Genomic DNA, 16,117 nt, shown 5'->3' on the forward strand with positions numbered 1-16,117 from the left:
CTTCATCGGTGTTTGTAACTAGCTGCTGATGGAAACTTATCTTTCTGACATAGTGCTGGTTAGTAGTTCAGTATTGATGATAAATTCTGCTTATCAACCCTGCAACTTTCCGTGTGCTCAGTTTAAGATGAGAAATAAAAGAATACAACAAAAATAAATGTCCAAGGTAACAATCACCAAGTGCTAGTTATAGCATATAGAACACCAATAATATCTTTTCGTAAAAAATGACTTAATGCTGCTCAGTTCTGTAGATGGATTACAAGTAAAAAGTTTAGCTTGAGAATAATGGGAAGCAATGAAGAAGAGTATTTGGGCAGAGAAGATACATTCAAAGAGAAGGTTTTAGGTTAGTTTATGTAGTAAATCGTCTTGAATTTCGTTGATAAGAGGACGTTAGGAGTAATTTAGGGGAAGTGAGGAAAATATTATTCGATAAAAATTAGCTCCTGCCAAGTGTTGGCACATTTGTGGCAGAAATATCTAATGCATATCGTCTTTAGAGCAGAGTTGTTGACTATACGAATAAAGGCGGCAGGTAAGATGAAGAAAGCTGACTGAAAGCCGTTGTCGCTTATGGCGTGCACGAAATGTCCACTATTCACGTGTCGTGTTGCACAGTGTATTTCTCTTCTTACAATGACGGTCCATATTCCGTCTTGCTGTAGCAGCTATCGTTGGGTGTTATTACTATTGTAGTTGGTTATACATCTATCCAACAAACTAGAATCAGTCTGCCATCTTGCAGAGAAAACACATAAATTGCATGTATGTTACTGTAGCAAAGAAATATTCAGCCCTTCATCCACCAAGCACTCCTCCACATCCTAAGGTGTGTAAGGAGCACTTTAGAGAACAGGTTTGACGGCATTTTCCAGTACTCACTCTATTAATTCCGTAATCAGTCTGCAACATGTTACATACTAGTCGCTTTGGTCTGTATTTTAAAATAAAGCAACAGAATTGGTGACAAATAGGATCGGATCTCAACGTTTTAACGTTAATTTATTCGTGAAACAAACTACAAAAATATAATAACTTAAGAGATAACGATGGGGTACAGTCAGGATATCTTTCCGATGAAAGTTTCTCAATGTATACACAATAAATACACTGTATTTTCAAAAACAGAGTTCAAACTGCCTTGTAGATCCTTTTTGCTGTGACGTTGCCGATAGTGAGGGTCTGTAAAAGAAAAAAAAACTGGATAAGAAAAAGCATTGCGCTGTTTTCTTGTTGTGACTTTTCTATAATGTAACAAAACTGGCTATAATTAGGCTATTTTATTATGACACAGTATATCAGTCTGTTTTATTATTTCTATTTATTATGAGTCATTGTGGATATCTTTGTCTTCCATGCCTTAAAAGACTAAATTTTTTCAGTTGATTAATACCGAGATTTAGTAAAATAACGAATATACATAAAATTATAGGTAAGAAAACAAATACTAATAACTTGACTTTGTTTACAGTGATTTCGTAGTTCATCACTAAATTAGTTTTTAATGTAAGGACAAAGGGTTTAGAGGCCAGAGTCCATTTGAATAAATTCTTGTTTGTTTGTGTGTGTATGTGTGTGTGTGTGTGTGTGTGTGTGTGTGTGAGAGAGAGAGAGAGAGAGAGACAGAGAGAGAGAGAGAGAGAGTGAGGGAGAGAGAGAGAATATATGCGAATACAAATTATATGATAATAAAATAGGAAAATTTTCGCTGCTGTTGTAGGTAACATTTATGAGGATGACATTTAATACTACTGTTGTATTGATTACTCTGATCAAGTTCTTTACTGAAGGCTTGACAAGAAGAACTGAGAATTCAGGCATCTGACATTCGAAGATGAAGTAGATCACTCACTGAATGAAGTTCACTGTGTTAGTGACATTTTCAGTAAGGGTACTCTGTGTTATCTGATGGAGAATACAAAACCATTTCAAAACTGTTTAATCCTGAGATTGTAGAAATGCCACATAAACTGTGAAGGACGAACAGCGAAAGAAAGTACTAATTACCGTTAACTCCAAACGTGACTGAAGATAAAGCAGTATACTCAACAATATTATAGGCACAGCTACATAGAAGAAGAACAAAAGATGATACTGCATTTGATAGTCCTAGCATTCTGTGAGAGTACTTCATCAAAATAATTGTAGGCGATATATAGGATCAAATTATTCTAATCGAGATTCTCTTCCAGAAGTCAGTTTTTACAAGCTTTCATAAAAATTATTAGTATTTTGAGGCACGTCTTTATGAATTCAGAATGCTGATTAAAACTGACAGCAGCCTCTGAGGATGTGTGACTTGTTGATTGTCTGTGCTCACTTTCATTAATTACGCCTTATTTCAATCTGACACTAAAAAATTTTCAGCATCTATGGCTTGGAATATCAGAAATAAGATGCTTCTGTTAATTTACTCAATACTCAGTAATATGTGACAGCACAATGTTCACTCATATACGACACATGATAAGAGCAGGTATAAAAGAGAGAGTGCTGAGAGTGGGAGTGTAGTGTTGGGACTCACCGCGACCATCTTGTCAGCGCTGAAGGTCTTCTCTATGGTGACGGTCTTGCCGTCTTCGTACTTCTCGACCTTGACCAGTGTGTCGGCGCCCCTTTGGGTGACGGTGCTCTTCCTCTTGCGGCCGGCTGTGTCCTCTGTGAACTCCTCCCCCAGGCGGTATGTCAGCACGTGTTTGTACTCGCCCAGCTGGGTCACATCCGTCACCTTGTCACCCTCCAGTGTCAGAGTCAGGGTGTCCTTCGCTGACAGAGCCAGCTGGCGGTGTGTGGCGTCTGTCACTCCTGTGGGGAAAAATTAAGTAAACACTACAAACAGTCCATCAGAGGATCATCTGCAACTGAGAATTCTAGCAGAGGTTGATAATACAGCTTCAGTTGTAAGGTTATTTTTATTTGAAGCAATACCGGTTTCGGGATCTTTCATGCCCATCACCAGGTTTTATACTGAAAATAAAGAAGAGACTGGAGCTAATAATAATTTTTACGTGTAGTAGTATACATAAAAAAGCAGTGGGCTTGTGGTCCCACGTTCTTCTTCCTGTAAACAAATGGCAGTACATTTGCCATTCTGATTTATCAATTTGCTTCCACCCTCGTGTATGCTACTGCATCTTTTGCAGTTGCTGGTGATACACCCCATCCTGCACTCGCCCACCGGGGTCCTAGGGGTCACAGCGCCAAGTATAACTGTCCTGGTATTTATTGCATATTTCTTTACCCAGGCAGCCATCTGTAATATTGTCTGGTGTCACTTCGACATTGACTTAAGTTTTACCACACCTAGCCCAACTGCTAGTTTCTAAAATGTTATATGGAACTTAATTTCTGTTTTTTTGTGCACTGCTACATATAAAAACTATTATTAGTTCTGGTCTCTAGTTTAGTTTCAGTATAGCACCTGATGATGGGCATATAAGAGCCTGAAACTGGTCGTGCTTTAACTAAAAAGAGTCTTATAACTGAAGTGGTATTTTCAATCTGTGATAAGTAAACACTACAGGACTACTGTCACATATTCCATAGATAGTTGGTGTTAGATAACAATGGAAGATGTACACATGCTTAAAATGATTACTCACATTGCAGATGAGCTCCATACTTAATTCTAATGATATGCTTTTGTGTAATGCGAGTTTCCTTTACTCACAAGATGTTTCGTTATTAACATCCGTTTATATCATCTTTGTCCTAAGATTACATGTTCCAATATGTTATAAACCCGTAACCTTGTATCCTGATCCGTTAAGTAATCGATCGTCCACGTATGTAATTGGTGGTAAAGAAATAATAAACTGAAAAGTCACACTTGATGCCGATCTTTTTACTGAATGCAAAATGAACATTTACTAGTTGATAAATTGTTTTCTTTCATTATTTTATGAGCTTTTAAGGGTGAACAACTTTAGAAAAGTCTTGAAATTATATTTCAAGTGTTTGAAGTTGGTGCTCTCATGATGAAACACTGGATGAGAATAATCTGGTAAATTTGCGATAAATTTTAAGAATAGCTAGTTTTTCACACATATCAATGTCTACAGCGTCCCACATCCTGGACTATGTGCTGCATAAAATATAATATTGCAGCCACAATCTGTGGCATTTATGCCTACTGTGTCCAAAATGTGTTCCAAACGGACTTAGTAGTAAGGAAGTAATAAAACATCGTGCCTGATGATCAGTTTTTACTGCATGAACTGCAAAACAGGAAATATTTCTATGATTTCATTATTTTCTGTTTTTGGTATCAGCGAGAAAAAGTTTCGAAAAGTTTGAAATTGTTTGTCAAGTGTTCTGATTTTCAAATGCAGGATGTGCCTGGGTAACGTGCAAAGCATGAGATACGATGATTCTAGACATGTACACAATCTCTAACTTTGAAACAGAACTTGTAGTATTAAAACTTTAACGTTGGATTACGTCTCGTAATGAGTAGGTCATAGCATTATTTTAAATTTTTGAATGTGGCCAATAATTACATGAAACGTGTAAAATCAAATTTTTACTGGCCCTAGAAACTTTTAGCTGGTTTTAGCTTTTTATTAATGTATGTGGATCTGAACACACAGCACACTTCTAACAGTCAATTATATCTATTCATGTGTTAGGAAGAGCTACAGTTAGGCGCATTGATGTTGAGTAACATTTTTGTTTTCTGAGATGACGTATCACTTACAATGATTCGTCTACACAGAATATTCTTAATAGCTACACATAAAATAATTGTATTCTAAATAGAAATACACATGGCAGTCATACAGAAAAGTGGTTGATCAGTTGTATATAATACAGCACAACTTTTGTGCTTTGAAAGAAGATTGCAACGATGTTGGAAAGGGATGCCCAGCGTTAACCAATGCTCAGATTAAAGAATTTTTTTTAATGTCGGGTGCTAGAAAACACAAAATCGAAATTTCTTGTTGCTAAGTTCTGGTCTGCAGCTGTCTATGGCTTGCATTCATGATATTTTGTTCTTAGGTAAAATGTGTACGTTTTCTCCCAAAGTGATGCATAGAAAGTAAACCCTGAATACGTCGCTATTTTCACCTCAAGTTTAGAGGTGACTCTAGCCAAAACATTTACACATTCGTCTGCATGACACTAGTTTCCAGCTCACTCTTCCAAGATAGTTTCAGCCTACCATAGGATGTTCTTTCCATTCTTTAAATATCAATATCAGTTGATCTATTCTTTTCCCATACAATCAGCGATTTGATGTGTAAATCGTGAGTAAATTAACTTCTCTAAACTAAAAAATATTGATGTTGTCATCCATAACGGTACGTTAATATCCTCATGTAGCCATTGTTACAAAGCCGTGAAACAATGAGATACTTCAAATATCTCAGTTGAGAACCCGTGCACAGATTTATATTCGAAATACTATCATCTTTTATTATAGCAGGAGGTGCCAGAGAATTTTGATTTGATAAAGTTTTTGTAATCGACTTTTCCAGTGTTCTGCCAAGCTGCTTTCCATTCTTTAGTTAACAAACAGTATTTTCCACACCACGTTTGAAAAAAGTGAGGACATGTATGGCAAATTTGTCATACATCCTCTTACCAGCGGTTCTGGAAGATAATTGTAATCCAGTACTCAATTACTTTACTTTCCGTGTCCGTTGTGCACTAATTCTTTCCTCTCCAGTACTCTGCAGTTTTTGCAATGCAGTCCTTCGGTGAAAAGTCTTGCAGATTTACTGCTTCGCACAAGAGGAGTCTCATAAGTCGTCCTCTACATATTCCTATTTATTAAGGATCTTTTCGCATTTAGAGACTTCTTATCATAGGCGACTGAATTTTCTTCATGTGGGGTATGCAATTCTGTGGCCGTCACGGACCTTCTTTCAATTCGCAAATAATGTTAACTGGTGTCTCCCGCCGTACAGATGGCTCTAGAAGTCTGATCTCAAGTATGGTTGCAAAGGGGTGGGGGTGGGGGGTGAAAACAGTGTGGTTATCGAGGGTGCCCCAGGTGGATGGTCAGTATTCAAGGATATGACTGAAAGGATCATTCTAAGCACAAAATTCTAGTAAATAAGAACTCTGAAATGCATATCATATGAGCTACGAGCTGTCATCTTTGATACTGTGAAAGCAATGTCTTCTACTGCAGGCTCTTTGCTTTACATATTTTGAAACCTGGTAGTACGGGCCAAAACAAGAAAATGTGTCGAGTTAACACGGGCTCTAAAGTCATTACATGACCACTTGCTCATCTTCGATGCTGGGAAATACACTTTTTCTACAGAACAAGTGCCTATAGCTCTTAAGGTATGCATTTTAGAGGTCATGTTCACTGAATAATTGTTTATTGTTTTTCATACTACCTCCTTTCAAAATAAGGAAAGCACAGAGCCTGCAGCATAACAGCGAAGTTGAACAAGTGCTCATAGCTCTTAATGTATGCACTTCAGAGCCCATGTTTACTGTACCTTCTTACCTCGAAAGGTGGATCCTATCACATCCATGAATACCGACCTTTCCTCCTGGGATACCAAGCGTAGCGTATGTCTTGGGCCTTCTGTTCGCATCTACAATTCTTCGTCTGCAGCAACTGTTTATGAAGTTTGGGATGTAGCTATATCTGCGAAAGGGTAAACAGCGGCCAACGGTATATGTCTCAAGCATCCAATAATTATTCTTGCTGTCTCATTAAGGGAAACGTCTACTTTATTTGAAAGAGCTGATGTTTCTCACCTCAGCGGTGTACACTAGCCCACTGCAGTTGCATTTAAAAACTCGGGATGCTTTGCCCATGATGTACCAGTCAGTTTCTCAGTAGATAGCTCCCTGAGATACCTTTTCCATTTCGTTCAGTGCAGTGGTGTTTGAAAGAAAGAGTGCCGTCAAATCTGACACCTAGGTCGGATTAGGTTCATGCTCGAGGGGCACGCCCCCCCCCCCTCCCCCCCATTTTATGTAAATCTTTGCTGTAGATTCTTAATTGTAGAGGTGAGAACTGCAGAGACGTTTCTTCTTAGGATTCTGTTTCAGCAGACTGTTAGACTGCTCTGGGTATATTATAAGGTTCTCCAAGGCTTTCGAGAGTTTAATTTCTGTCTCAGCAAATTTTTACCCCCGAGTGTGATTAACATCCTGTTCATATAGACGAATAATTTGGTACACCGTTGGTATGAACTTTGTATAACAGAGGTGCCAATACACTTCGCGGAGGTAAGCTGTATTATCTTTTTTTATTTCTCCATCTGCACTTTTTCTGTTGTAGGGTGACACTGAACTTCCTATTATTAGGCAAGTGGGTCTAAAGTCTTTTGTTAATTTACACAATGTGCAAAGTAATTTTTTTGTGGTTAACTGTTGCATACGCTGCTGTTAAATCAATGAAAATGTGTCGCATTAAAAACTGTTTCTCACAGCTATCTTCTATGAGCTGAGTAAATTTAAGTATTTGTCCACAGTATGATTTCCAGGCCTGAAAATTGCCTCTTCTGGTTTTATCATCTCGTTTATTTTTTCTGCGACTTTCTTATAAAGCATTCGTTCAACAATTCTGTACTAATAGGGTAGGACGGATGCTGAGCGAAAGTTTTCGGATCTGAGGGTTCCTTCCCATGTTTAAGCAAAGCCACTAAGTGGGTGTTTCGCCATAATCTTTGGATCCGGTAGTCCAGAAAGGACATACTGAACATTTTCATTAACCGGTTCTTAGTCACCAGATCAAAACGTTTAATTTGTTCAGTTCGAATATCGTCCGGGCTTGCTGCTTTGTTTTCCTATGTCTGGTTTATTGCTTCCTTAGTTACTCTATGGAGATGGTTGGTTCTCCTATCATCTTGTGTTCTTCTCTTTCTCTTAGCACATATTGTGATTTTATTTTATTTATTATTTACTCATTGTTAATGACATGATAAGCAAGTTGGTTTGGTGTAACAAAGTTGGAATTATATCGAGCTACACCTGGATAATTGCTAAAAGGCACTCCGTCTTCAGGCCACAAGTGACCCATCGGGACCAACCGACCACGTGTCATCCTGTGGATAATTGCTGCTGTTCTTTATTAATTTTCATGGACGTTTGCTGTACGAGTTAAGGAATGTGCTACCTTGGAATCAAAATAATCCACGGCGGAGGAAGCAAGAAGGACACAAAAAGCAGACTAGAACAGGGAAAGAAGGTACTCCTGGCCGAAAAAGTCTGATAGCGTGAAACGTGGGCTTATATTTAAAGAAGAATTTTGGAGCACAGTTTTGTATGGTAGTGAATCGTGGACTGTGAAAAAACTGGAACATAACAGAATCGAAGCGTTTGACATGCCGTGCTGCAAGAAAATTGGACGAACTGATAATACAGGACATGAGAAGGTTCTCTATACAATCAGCGAAGAAAGGAACTTATGGAAAATACTGGCAAGATGAAGGTACTGGATGATAGGATATACACAGATCAAAAAAAGTTTTGCATCACGTCGGTTCCCAGAACTCGTGAAGATAGAGGTTGACTGTGGATATTGTATCACAGATACAGTCAGTTTGACTGTTCAGAGACGTCACTAAACGCGCCAATAGATGTAAATAATCGTACATGGACAGTGGCTATTAGACGGAGGGGGACCGAGAGGTGATCAGTTCAGGTCATTCCACCAGGAAGGAGGTGCACGGCTCGTGTTGCCTGTAGTTCAACCATGACAAGACGGTCAATACCGCGGTTCGATCGCATCCGCATTCTTACCTTGTGTCACGAAGGACTCTCAACAATGGAAGTGTTCAGGCGTCTAGGAGTGAACAAAAGCGATGTTGTTCGGACGAGGAGATGACATCTCAAGCTCAGGCCGCCCAAGGACTACCACTGCAGTGAATGACCGCTATCTACGGATTATGGCTTGGAGGAACCCCGTCAGCAACGCCAACAAGTTGAATAACGCCTTTCGTGCAGCCACAGGACGACGTGTTACGACTCAAACTGCGCAATAGGCTGCATGACGGGCACCTTCACTCCCATCGTCCATGCCAAGGTCCATCTTTCCAACCACGACACCATGCAGCGAGGTCCAGATGGGCCCAACAACGTGACGAATGGACTGCTGCGGATTGGCATCACGTTCTCTTCACCCATGAGTGTCGCATATGCCCTCAACCAGACAATCGTCAGAAACGTGTTTGCAGGCAATCCGGTCAGGCAGAATGCCTTAGACACATTGTCCAGCGAGTGTAGCAAGGTGGAGCTTCCCTGCGTTTTGGGGTGGCATTATGTGGGGCCGATGTATTGTCCTGGTGGTCACGGAAGGCGCCGTAATGGCTGTACGATCTGTGCGTGCCAGCCTCCAACCGATAGTGCAACCATATTGGCAGCATTTTGGCGGCATGGCATTTGTCTTCATGAACGAAAATTCGCGACCCCGTAAAGTGAGTGACTTCCTTCAGGATAACGACATCGCTCGACTAGAGTGGCCAGCATGTTCTCCAGACATGAACCCTATCGAATATGCCTGGGATAGATTGAAAAGGCCTGTTTATGGACGACGTGACCCACCAACGACTCTGAGGGATGTACGCCGCCGTATCGCCGTCGAGAAGTGGGACAATCTGGACTATCAGTGCTTCATGAACTTGTGGATAGTATTCCACGACGAATACAGTCGTGTATCAGTGCAGGAGGACATGCTGCTGGGTAGTAGAGGCACCGGTGCGTAGAGCAATCTGAAGGAATCGCTGTATGGTGGTACAACATGCAATGCGTGGTTGCCATGAACAATAAAAAGGGCGGAAATTATGTTTATGTTGATCTCTATTTAAATTTTCTGTACAGGCTCCGGCACTCTCGGATCCGAGGTGATGGAAAATTTTTTTTCATGTGTGATTTTTAAGACACTAGGGAGTGGCTTCCACGGGGCTAGAGGGAACTGTAAAGGCTAAAAACTCTAGGGGAAGGGGAAGACAAAGACAGGAATATATCCTACAAGTAATTGAAGAAGTAAGGTGCAAGTGCTACTGTGAAATAGAGTTTGCCACAGGAGAGGAGACCATGCCGAGCCGCAGACGACTAGTCAGATGACTGATGGTGAAATGATTCAGATAGCTGTGAGCACTATGGGACTTAACTTCTGAGGTCAGCAGTCCCCTTGAACTTAGAACTACTTAACTCTAACTAACCTAAGGACACTGAACCCATCCATGCCCGACGCAGGATTCGAAACTGCGACCGTAGCGGTTGCGCGGTTCCAGACTGTAGCGCCTAGAACCGATTGGCGACACCGGCCGTTAAATGACTGATGACCCAAAGAGAAAATGCGTCATGTCCAGATCATTCAGCAGTTCCATCTATTTTTCTTTCCTTCCATCATTGTGTGGTGCGATCTAGACTTCGCCTGCGGTTTTGGCTTCTTTTAGCAAAGGAATCTTCGTCAAAGTGTTCTCGGTACGCACTGAGTAACTGTTTGACGTGCTGTGTTAGTCCCCCTAGGTTTAGAGTCCTGCCTTACCGTATAATATGCTTACGTGATATTCTCTCCGTTACGTCTACAAAAATCCTGTAATTTTATGTCATTCGTTATCACTTGCTCTATCTCTAGTTCGAAATCATTCCACCTTGCCTTCTTGAACTTGAAACGCGATTAAAGTGAAACATTTTTATAGACCATCTGATACCACTTGTGACTGGCCAATGTTGAGCTCTGGGTATCGGATCTTCTACAAACTTCACGACATGTTTGTTGGTCGAGGGCACTCCTGATCTGTATATTGTTCAGATTACATCCCCGACGCTTCGAATCGTGTAGGAGTTTAAGGTCTTCTTGCTCTGCCCATAGTTGTTCGCCGTTTCTGTCTGTGCTGTTATACCCCCAGATGATGATATGACAGTTAAAATTTTCCATTATGTTTTTTATTTTTGAATATGCCAAATTGATTGGTTTCAAAAATTCGAAAACTGTGATGCGTCATTTGTACTACCTTGTGACAGTGCAGGAGTCTTTCTACGTGTAAAGTAAGACTCTCTCCTTTGGGTGTCCCTCGTACCATTAATACTTTCATGTCGAAAAAAACAGAACACCCTGAATAGGACCCTCATATTAACAGAATTGTACATTAGTATGTTCTGCAGAAATGATTAGCATTTAGTCACTTCAGTTCAGATCGTGTTCTGTTGCCTAGTAGGCACAGGGTCCGCCATGCACCGTCATAGCTTCTTCCACACTTGGTGGCATTGACGCGTATAAGACGCGAATGGTTTCCTGTAGTGTAGCCATCCATGCTGCGTTCATCTGGTTCCCAAGTTATCTGTGCTGGTTGGCATTGGGTCACGGCGCTGCACCTGTCGTTTCACCATATCCCACATGTGTTCGAGTGGCGACAAGCCTGGTGGTCTGGTGGGCCGGGGCAAAAGGACGACATCCTGCGACGTGTTTTTGCGGCAACCTCTCGTCGTGCACTGCCTTGGTGAAAAATGTCGTCTGGGGTGTTGTGCAGATAGGGTATAGCTACGGGTGGCAGGATGTCATTCTTGAAGGTCGCACTGGTCAGTGTCCTGGACATGCACCAAATGTGATTTTTATTTGTACCCAATGGCATCTCACAGCATAAGGTCTTGATTTTGCGCTGTATTTCTTGCGCAAATGCAGTCACTAAGATGCTGTTCCCGACTTCTGTAGCGAACCAGCAAGCGGCCATCTTTTTCAAACACACAGAACCTGGATTCGTCCGAAAACACTATCTGATGCCGTTGCTGTCTGCGATGGAGTCGTTTCATACACCACCGCTGCCTAGCATGTTTCTGCACATTCGTGAAAGGTGGCGCGTACGTAAGCCATGCCGTAATGAACTGCGACAGACTGTCAACCCTAATAGTGTACGATGTATTGTTACAGCTGAGGAGGACGCAGACACAGATCTGATCTGTAATGACATAAGGATGAGGCGTCCATGTCCTCTGGGTGGTGCGACCTGACCCGTCTCGTCGTGTTCTACAGCTTTCCGTGAAGCATTCGGCATACACCAGTTGTACTGTCGAGACACTTCGTCCCACACAAGCAGCAGTTTATCGGACGCATGCATCAAATTCTCTCATGCCAATCTGCGCCCTCTTTCAGACTCACTGATTTGACAGCACGCTTCATGCATGCGGGGTATCTTGCACGTCTGCTCAAGTCCCACTGATCCATTACCTTTGCCGTATAGCGAGAACGGGAGTCGCAGGCACATTTTACCGGTAGGTGGTGTTGCGCCGCGATATTGGTGTTGACACTGAACCCGCGAGCCGACGTTGTTCAAATGCTAATCATTTCTCCAGAACATACCACTGTACATGTTCTGTATGGACGTCCTATCTTCAGTCGTTCAAGGTGTTCTGTTTTTTCAACATAATTCTACGACGTTTGCATAGGTCAGTCCATGATACTTAATTTCAGTAAAGCAGTCTTTCATTGTTAAATGAAGTAAGTCTGAAGAAAGTCCTTTTAAAACGTGGACTGGTGTTTGAGGCTTGGATGTTGTTTCTTAGTGCATAAGATTATCAGAGGGTTGGCCATCCGTGCATAAGCCGATAATACTTTTGACTCCTTTTGTTTAGCGCAATCTTAGTGGAGGCTCCTTCTTTGTTCCCCCCGTAAACCGCTTGAAAAATTTGATTGGAATGACGCTGTTGTCTTTCCATATATAATGATTTAATACCACCTAATCCTATAAACTTTCTATGTAATTGCACACTCTATTCGAAAAAGTCCAAGAACTCTGCAGAGTGTTCACTCTTAAGTTTTCCGCCGACATTTCACGTAACTCTGGCCAACTGTACAGACATTTCTGCTGCAGTGTAAACAGAGCCTTAGCTTTTTTTTTTACTTTTTCGTAATGTAGATATAAGATATGTTCCAAAGTTAATAAAAGTTAAGTGATCTATTCACTCACCGCTGGCGTCGAGGAACGCCTCCATGTTCTCCAAGCTGGCCACGTCGAGAGCGTAGCTCTTTCCTGAGAACTGTTTCACCATCTTGAACGGCTTGCTTCTCTCAAGTGTAGCGGCTGAAATAGTGAGCCCACAACGTCTTGTGGCTGTGTGGCCGTTTATTTATTATCGAACCGTATCCTTAACTCAGCCGTCACTTCCTTTGATAAGGAACGGTTCAGTATCTGATTACTAAGACGATATCCGGCACTTGCGTAATTCGTACACGTGACAGGCGATACAAAGCATATCTGTTTATGACGGACGTATCGTGTTGAGTAGTACACCTTCTACGAAGCCGAGAAATTTGCTATGGCATTCACATCCTTCATCATTCTATCCTCAGTTTGGATTCCGTGGAAATGCTGGAACACCTGAGGCAATATTGACCTTACGACTTATCGTAGAAGATAAAGGAAAGGCAAACCCACGTTTCTAGCATTTGTAGACTTAGAGAAAGTTTTTTACAATGTTGACTGGAATACTCTCTTTCAAATTCTGAACGTGGCAGGGGTCAAATACAGGGAGCGAAAGACTATTTACAATTTCTACAGAAACAAGTTTGAAATCATAAGACCGACGGGCACGGAAGGGAAGCAGTGGTTGGGAAGGGAGTAAGAAAGGGTTGTAACCTATTCCCAGTGTTATTAAATCTGTATATTGAGCAAGCAGTAAAGGTAACAAAAGAAAAATTTGGAGTAGGAGTTAAAATGCATGAAGAAGAAATAAAAACTTTGAAGTTTGCCGATGACATTGTAATTCTGCCAGAGACGGAAAATGACCTGAAAGAGCAGTTGAACGGAATGGACAGTCTCTTGAAAGGAGGATACAACATGAAAATCAACAAAAGCAACTCAATTTAGTGGAATTAAATTAGGTGATGATGAGGGAATTATATTAGAAAATGAGACACTTGCAGTAGTAGATGAGTTTTGCTATTTGGGGAGAAAAATAACTGATGATGGTCGAAGTAGAGAGGATGTAAAATGTGACCTGGCAAGGGCAAGTAAAGTGTTTAGGATGAAGAGAAAATTTTTATCATCGAGTATAGATTTAAGTGTCAGGAAGTCTTTTCTGAAAGTACACTACTGGCCATTAAAATTGCTACACTACGAAGATGACCTGCTACAGACGCGAAATTTAACTGACAGGAAGAAGATGCTGTGATATGCAAATGATTAGCTTTTCAGAGCATTCACACAGGGTTGTCGCCGGTGGCGACACCTACAACGTGCTGACATGACGAAAGTTTCCAACCGATTTCTCATACACAAACAGCAGTTGACCGGCGTTGCCTGGTGAAACGTTGTTGTGATGCCTCGTGTAAGGAGGAGACATGCGTACCATCACGTTTCCGACTTTGGTAAAGGTCGGATTGTTGCCTATCGCGATTGCGGTTTATCGTAACGCGACATTGCTGCTCGAGTTGGTCGCGATCCAATGACTGTTAGCAGAATATGGAATCGGTGGGTTCAGGAGGGTAATACGGAACGCCGTGCTGGATCCCAACGGCCTCGTATCACTAGCAGTCGACATGACAGGCATCGTATCTGCACCCGGGCTCCCGGGTTCGATTCCCGGCGGGGTCAGGGATTTTCTCTGCCTCGTGATGACTGGGTGTTGTGTGATGTCCTTAGGTTAGTTAGTTTTAAGTAGTTCTGAGTTCTAGGGGACTGATGATCATAGATGTTAAGTCCCATAGTGTCCGAGCCCTCCCCCCCTCTTATCTTCATGACTGTAACGGATCGTGCAGCCAGGTCTCGATCCCTGAGTCAACAGATGGGGACGTATTCAAGACAACAACCATCTGTACGAACAGTTAGACGACGTTTGCAGCAGCATGGACTATCAGCTCGGAGACCATGGCTGTGGGTACCCTGCATCACAGACAGGAGCGCCTGCGATAGTGTACTCAACGACGAACCTGGGTGCACGAATGGCAAAACGTCATTTTTTCGAATGAATCCAGGTTCTGTTTACAGCATCATGATGGTCGCATTCGTGTTTGGTGACATAGCGGTGAACGCACATTGGAAGCGTGTATTCGTCATCGCCATACTGGCGTATCACACGGCGTGATGGTATGGGGTGCCATTGGTTACACGTCTCCGTCACCTCTTGTTCGAATTGACGGCAATTTGAACATTGGATGTTACATTTCAGATGTGTTACGACCCGTGGCTCTACCCTTCATTCGATCCCTGCGAAACCCTACATTTCAACAGAATAATGCATGACCGCATGTTGCAAATGTTCGACTGCTGTCCTGGCCAGCGCATTCTCCAGATCTCTCACCATTTGAAAACGCCTGGTCAATGGTGACCGAGCAACTGGCTCGTCACAATACGCCAATCATTACTCTTGATGAACTGTGGTATCGTGTTGAACCTGCATCTGTATCTGTAGTTGTATCTGTACGCGCCATCCAAGCTCTGTTTGATTCAATGCCCAGGCGTATCATGGCCGTTATTACGGCCAGGGGTGGTTGTTCTGGGTACTGATTCCTCAGGATCTACGCCCCCTAATTGCGTGAAAGTGTAATCACATGTCAGTTCTAGTATAATATACACTCCTGGAAATGGAAAAAAGAACACATTGACACCGGTGTGTCAGACCCACCATACTTGCTCCGGACACTGCGAGAGGGCTGTACAAGCAATGATCACACGCACGGCACAGCGGACACACCAGGAACCGCAGTGTTGGCCGTCGAATGGCGCTAGCTGCGCAGCATTTGTGCACCGCCGCCGTCAGTGTCAGCCAGTTTGCCGTGGCATACGGAGCTCCATCGCAGTCTTTAACACTGGTAGCATGCCGCGACAGCGTGGACGTGAACCGTATGTGCAGTTGACGGACTTTGAGCGAGGGCGTATAGTGGGCATGCGGGAGGCCGGGTGGACGTACCGCCGAATTGCTCAACACGTGGGGCGTGAGGTCTCCACAGTACATCGATGTTATCGCCAGTGGTCGGCGGAAGGTGCACGTGCCCGTCGACCTGGGACCGGACCGCAGCGACGCACGGATGCACGCCAAGACCGTAGGATCCTACGCAGTGCCGTAGGGGACCGCACCGCCACTTCCCAGCAAATTAGGGACACTGTTGCTCCTGGGGTATCGCCGAGGACCATTCGCAACCGTCTCCATGAAGCTGGGCTACGGTCCCGCACACCGTTAGGCCGTCTTCCGCTCACGCCCC

General features: G+C 42.6%; 1 protein-coding gene across 1 annotated transcript; it reads right to left on the reverse strand.

Annotated features, from left to right (window-relative positions):
• Window positions 1–1,053: 1,053 nt before the first annotated feature.
• On the reverse strand, window positions 1,054–13,005 carry LOC126101603 (fatty acid-binding protein, muscle-like). Its single transcript, XM_049912280.1, has 3 exons — window positions 12,885–13,005; window positions 2,528–2,808; window positions 1,054–1,185 (listed from the first exon to the last, which is right to left on the reverse strand). The coding sequence occupies exons 1-3, from the start codon at window positions 12,964–12,966 to the stop codon at window positions 1,135–1,137; spliced, it is 414 nt and encodes a 137-aa protein (XP_049768237.1). The 5' UTR covers window positions 12,967–13,005; the 3' UTR covers window positions 1,054–1,134.
• Window positions 13,006–16,117: the final 3,112 nt, after the last annotated feature.

This window comes from Schistocerca cancellata, chromosome 9 (assembly GCF_023864275.1).
Source record: "Schistocerca cancellata isolate TAMUIC-IGC-003103 chromosome 9, iqSchCanc2.1, whole genome shotgun sequence".
Taxonomy (NCBI): Eukaryota; Metazoa; Arthropoda; class Insecta; order Orthoptera; family Acrididae; genus Schistocerca; species Schistocerca cancellata.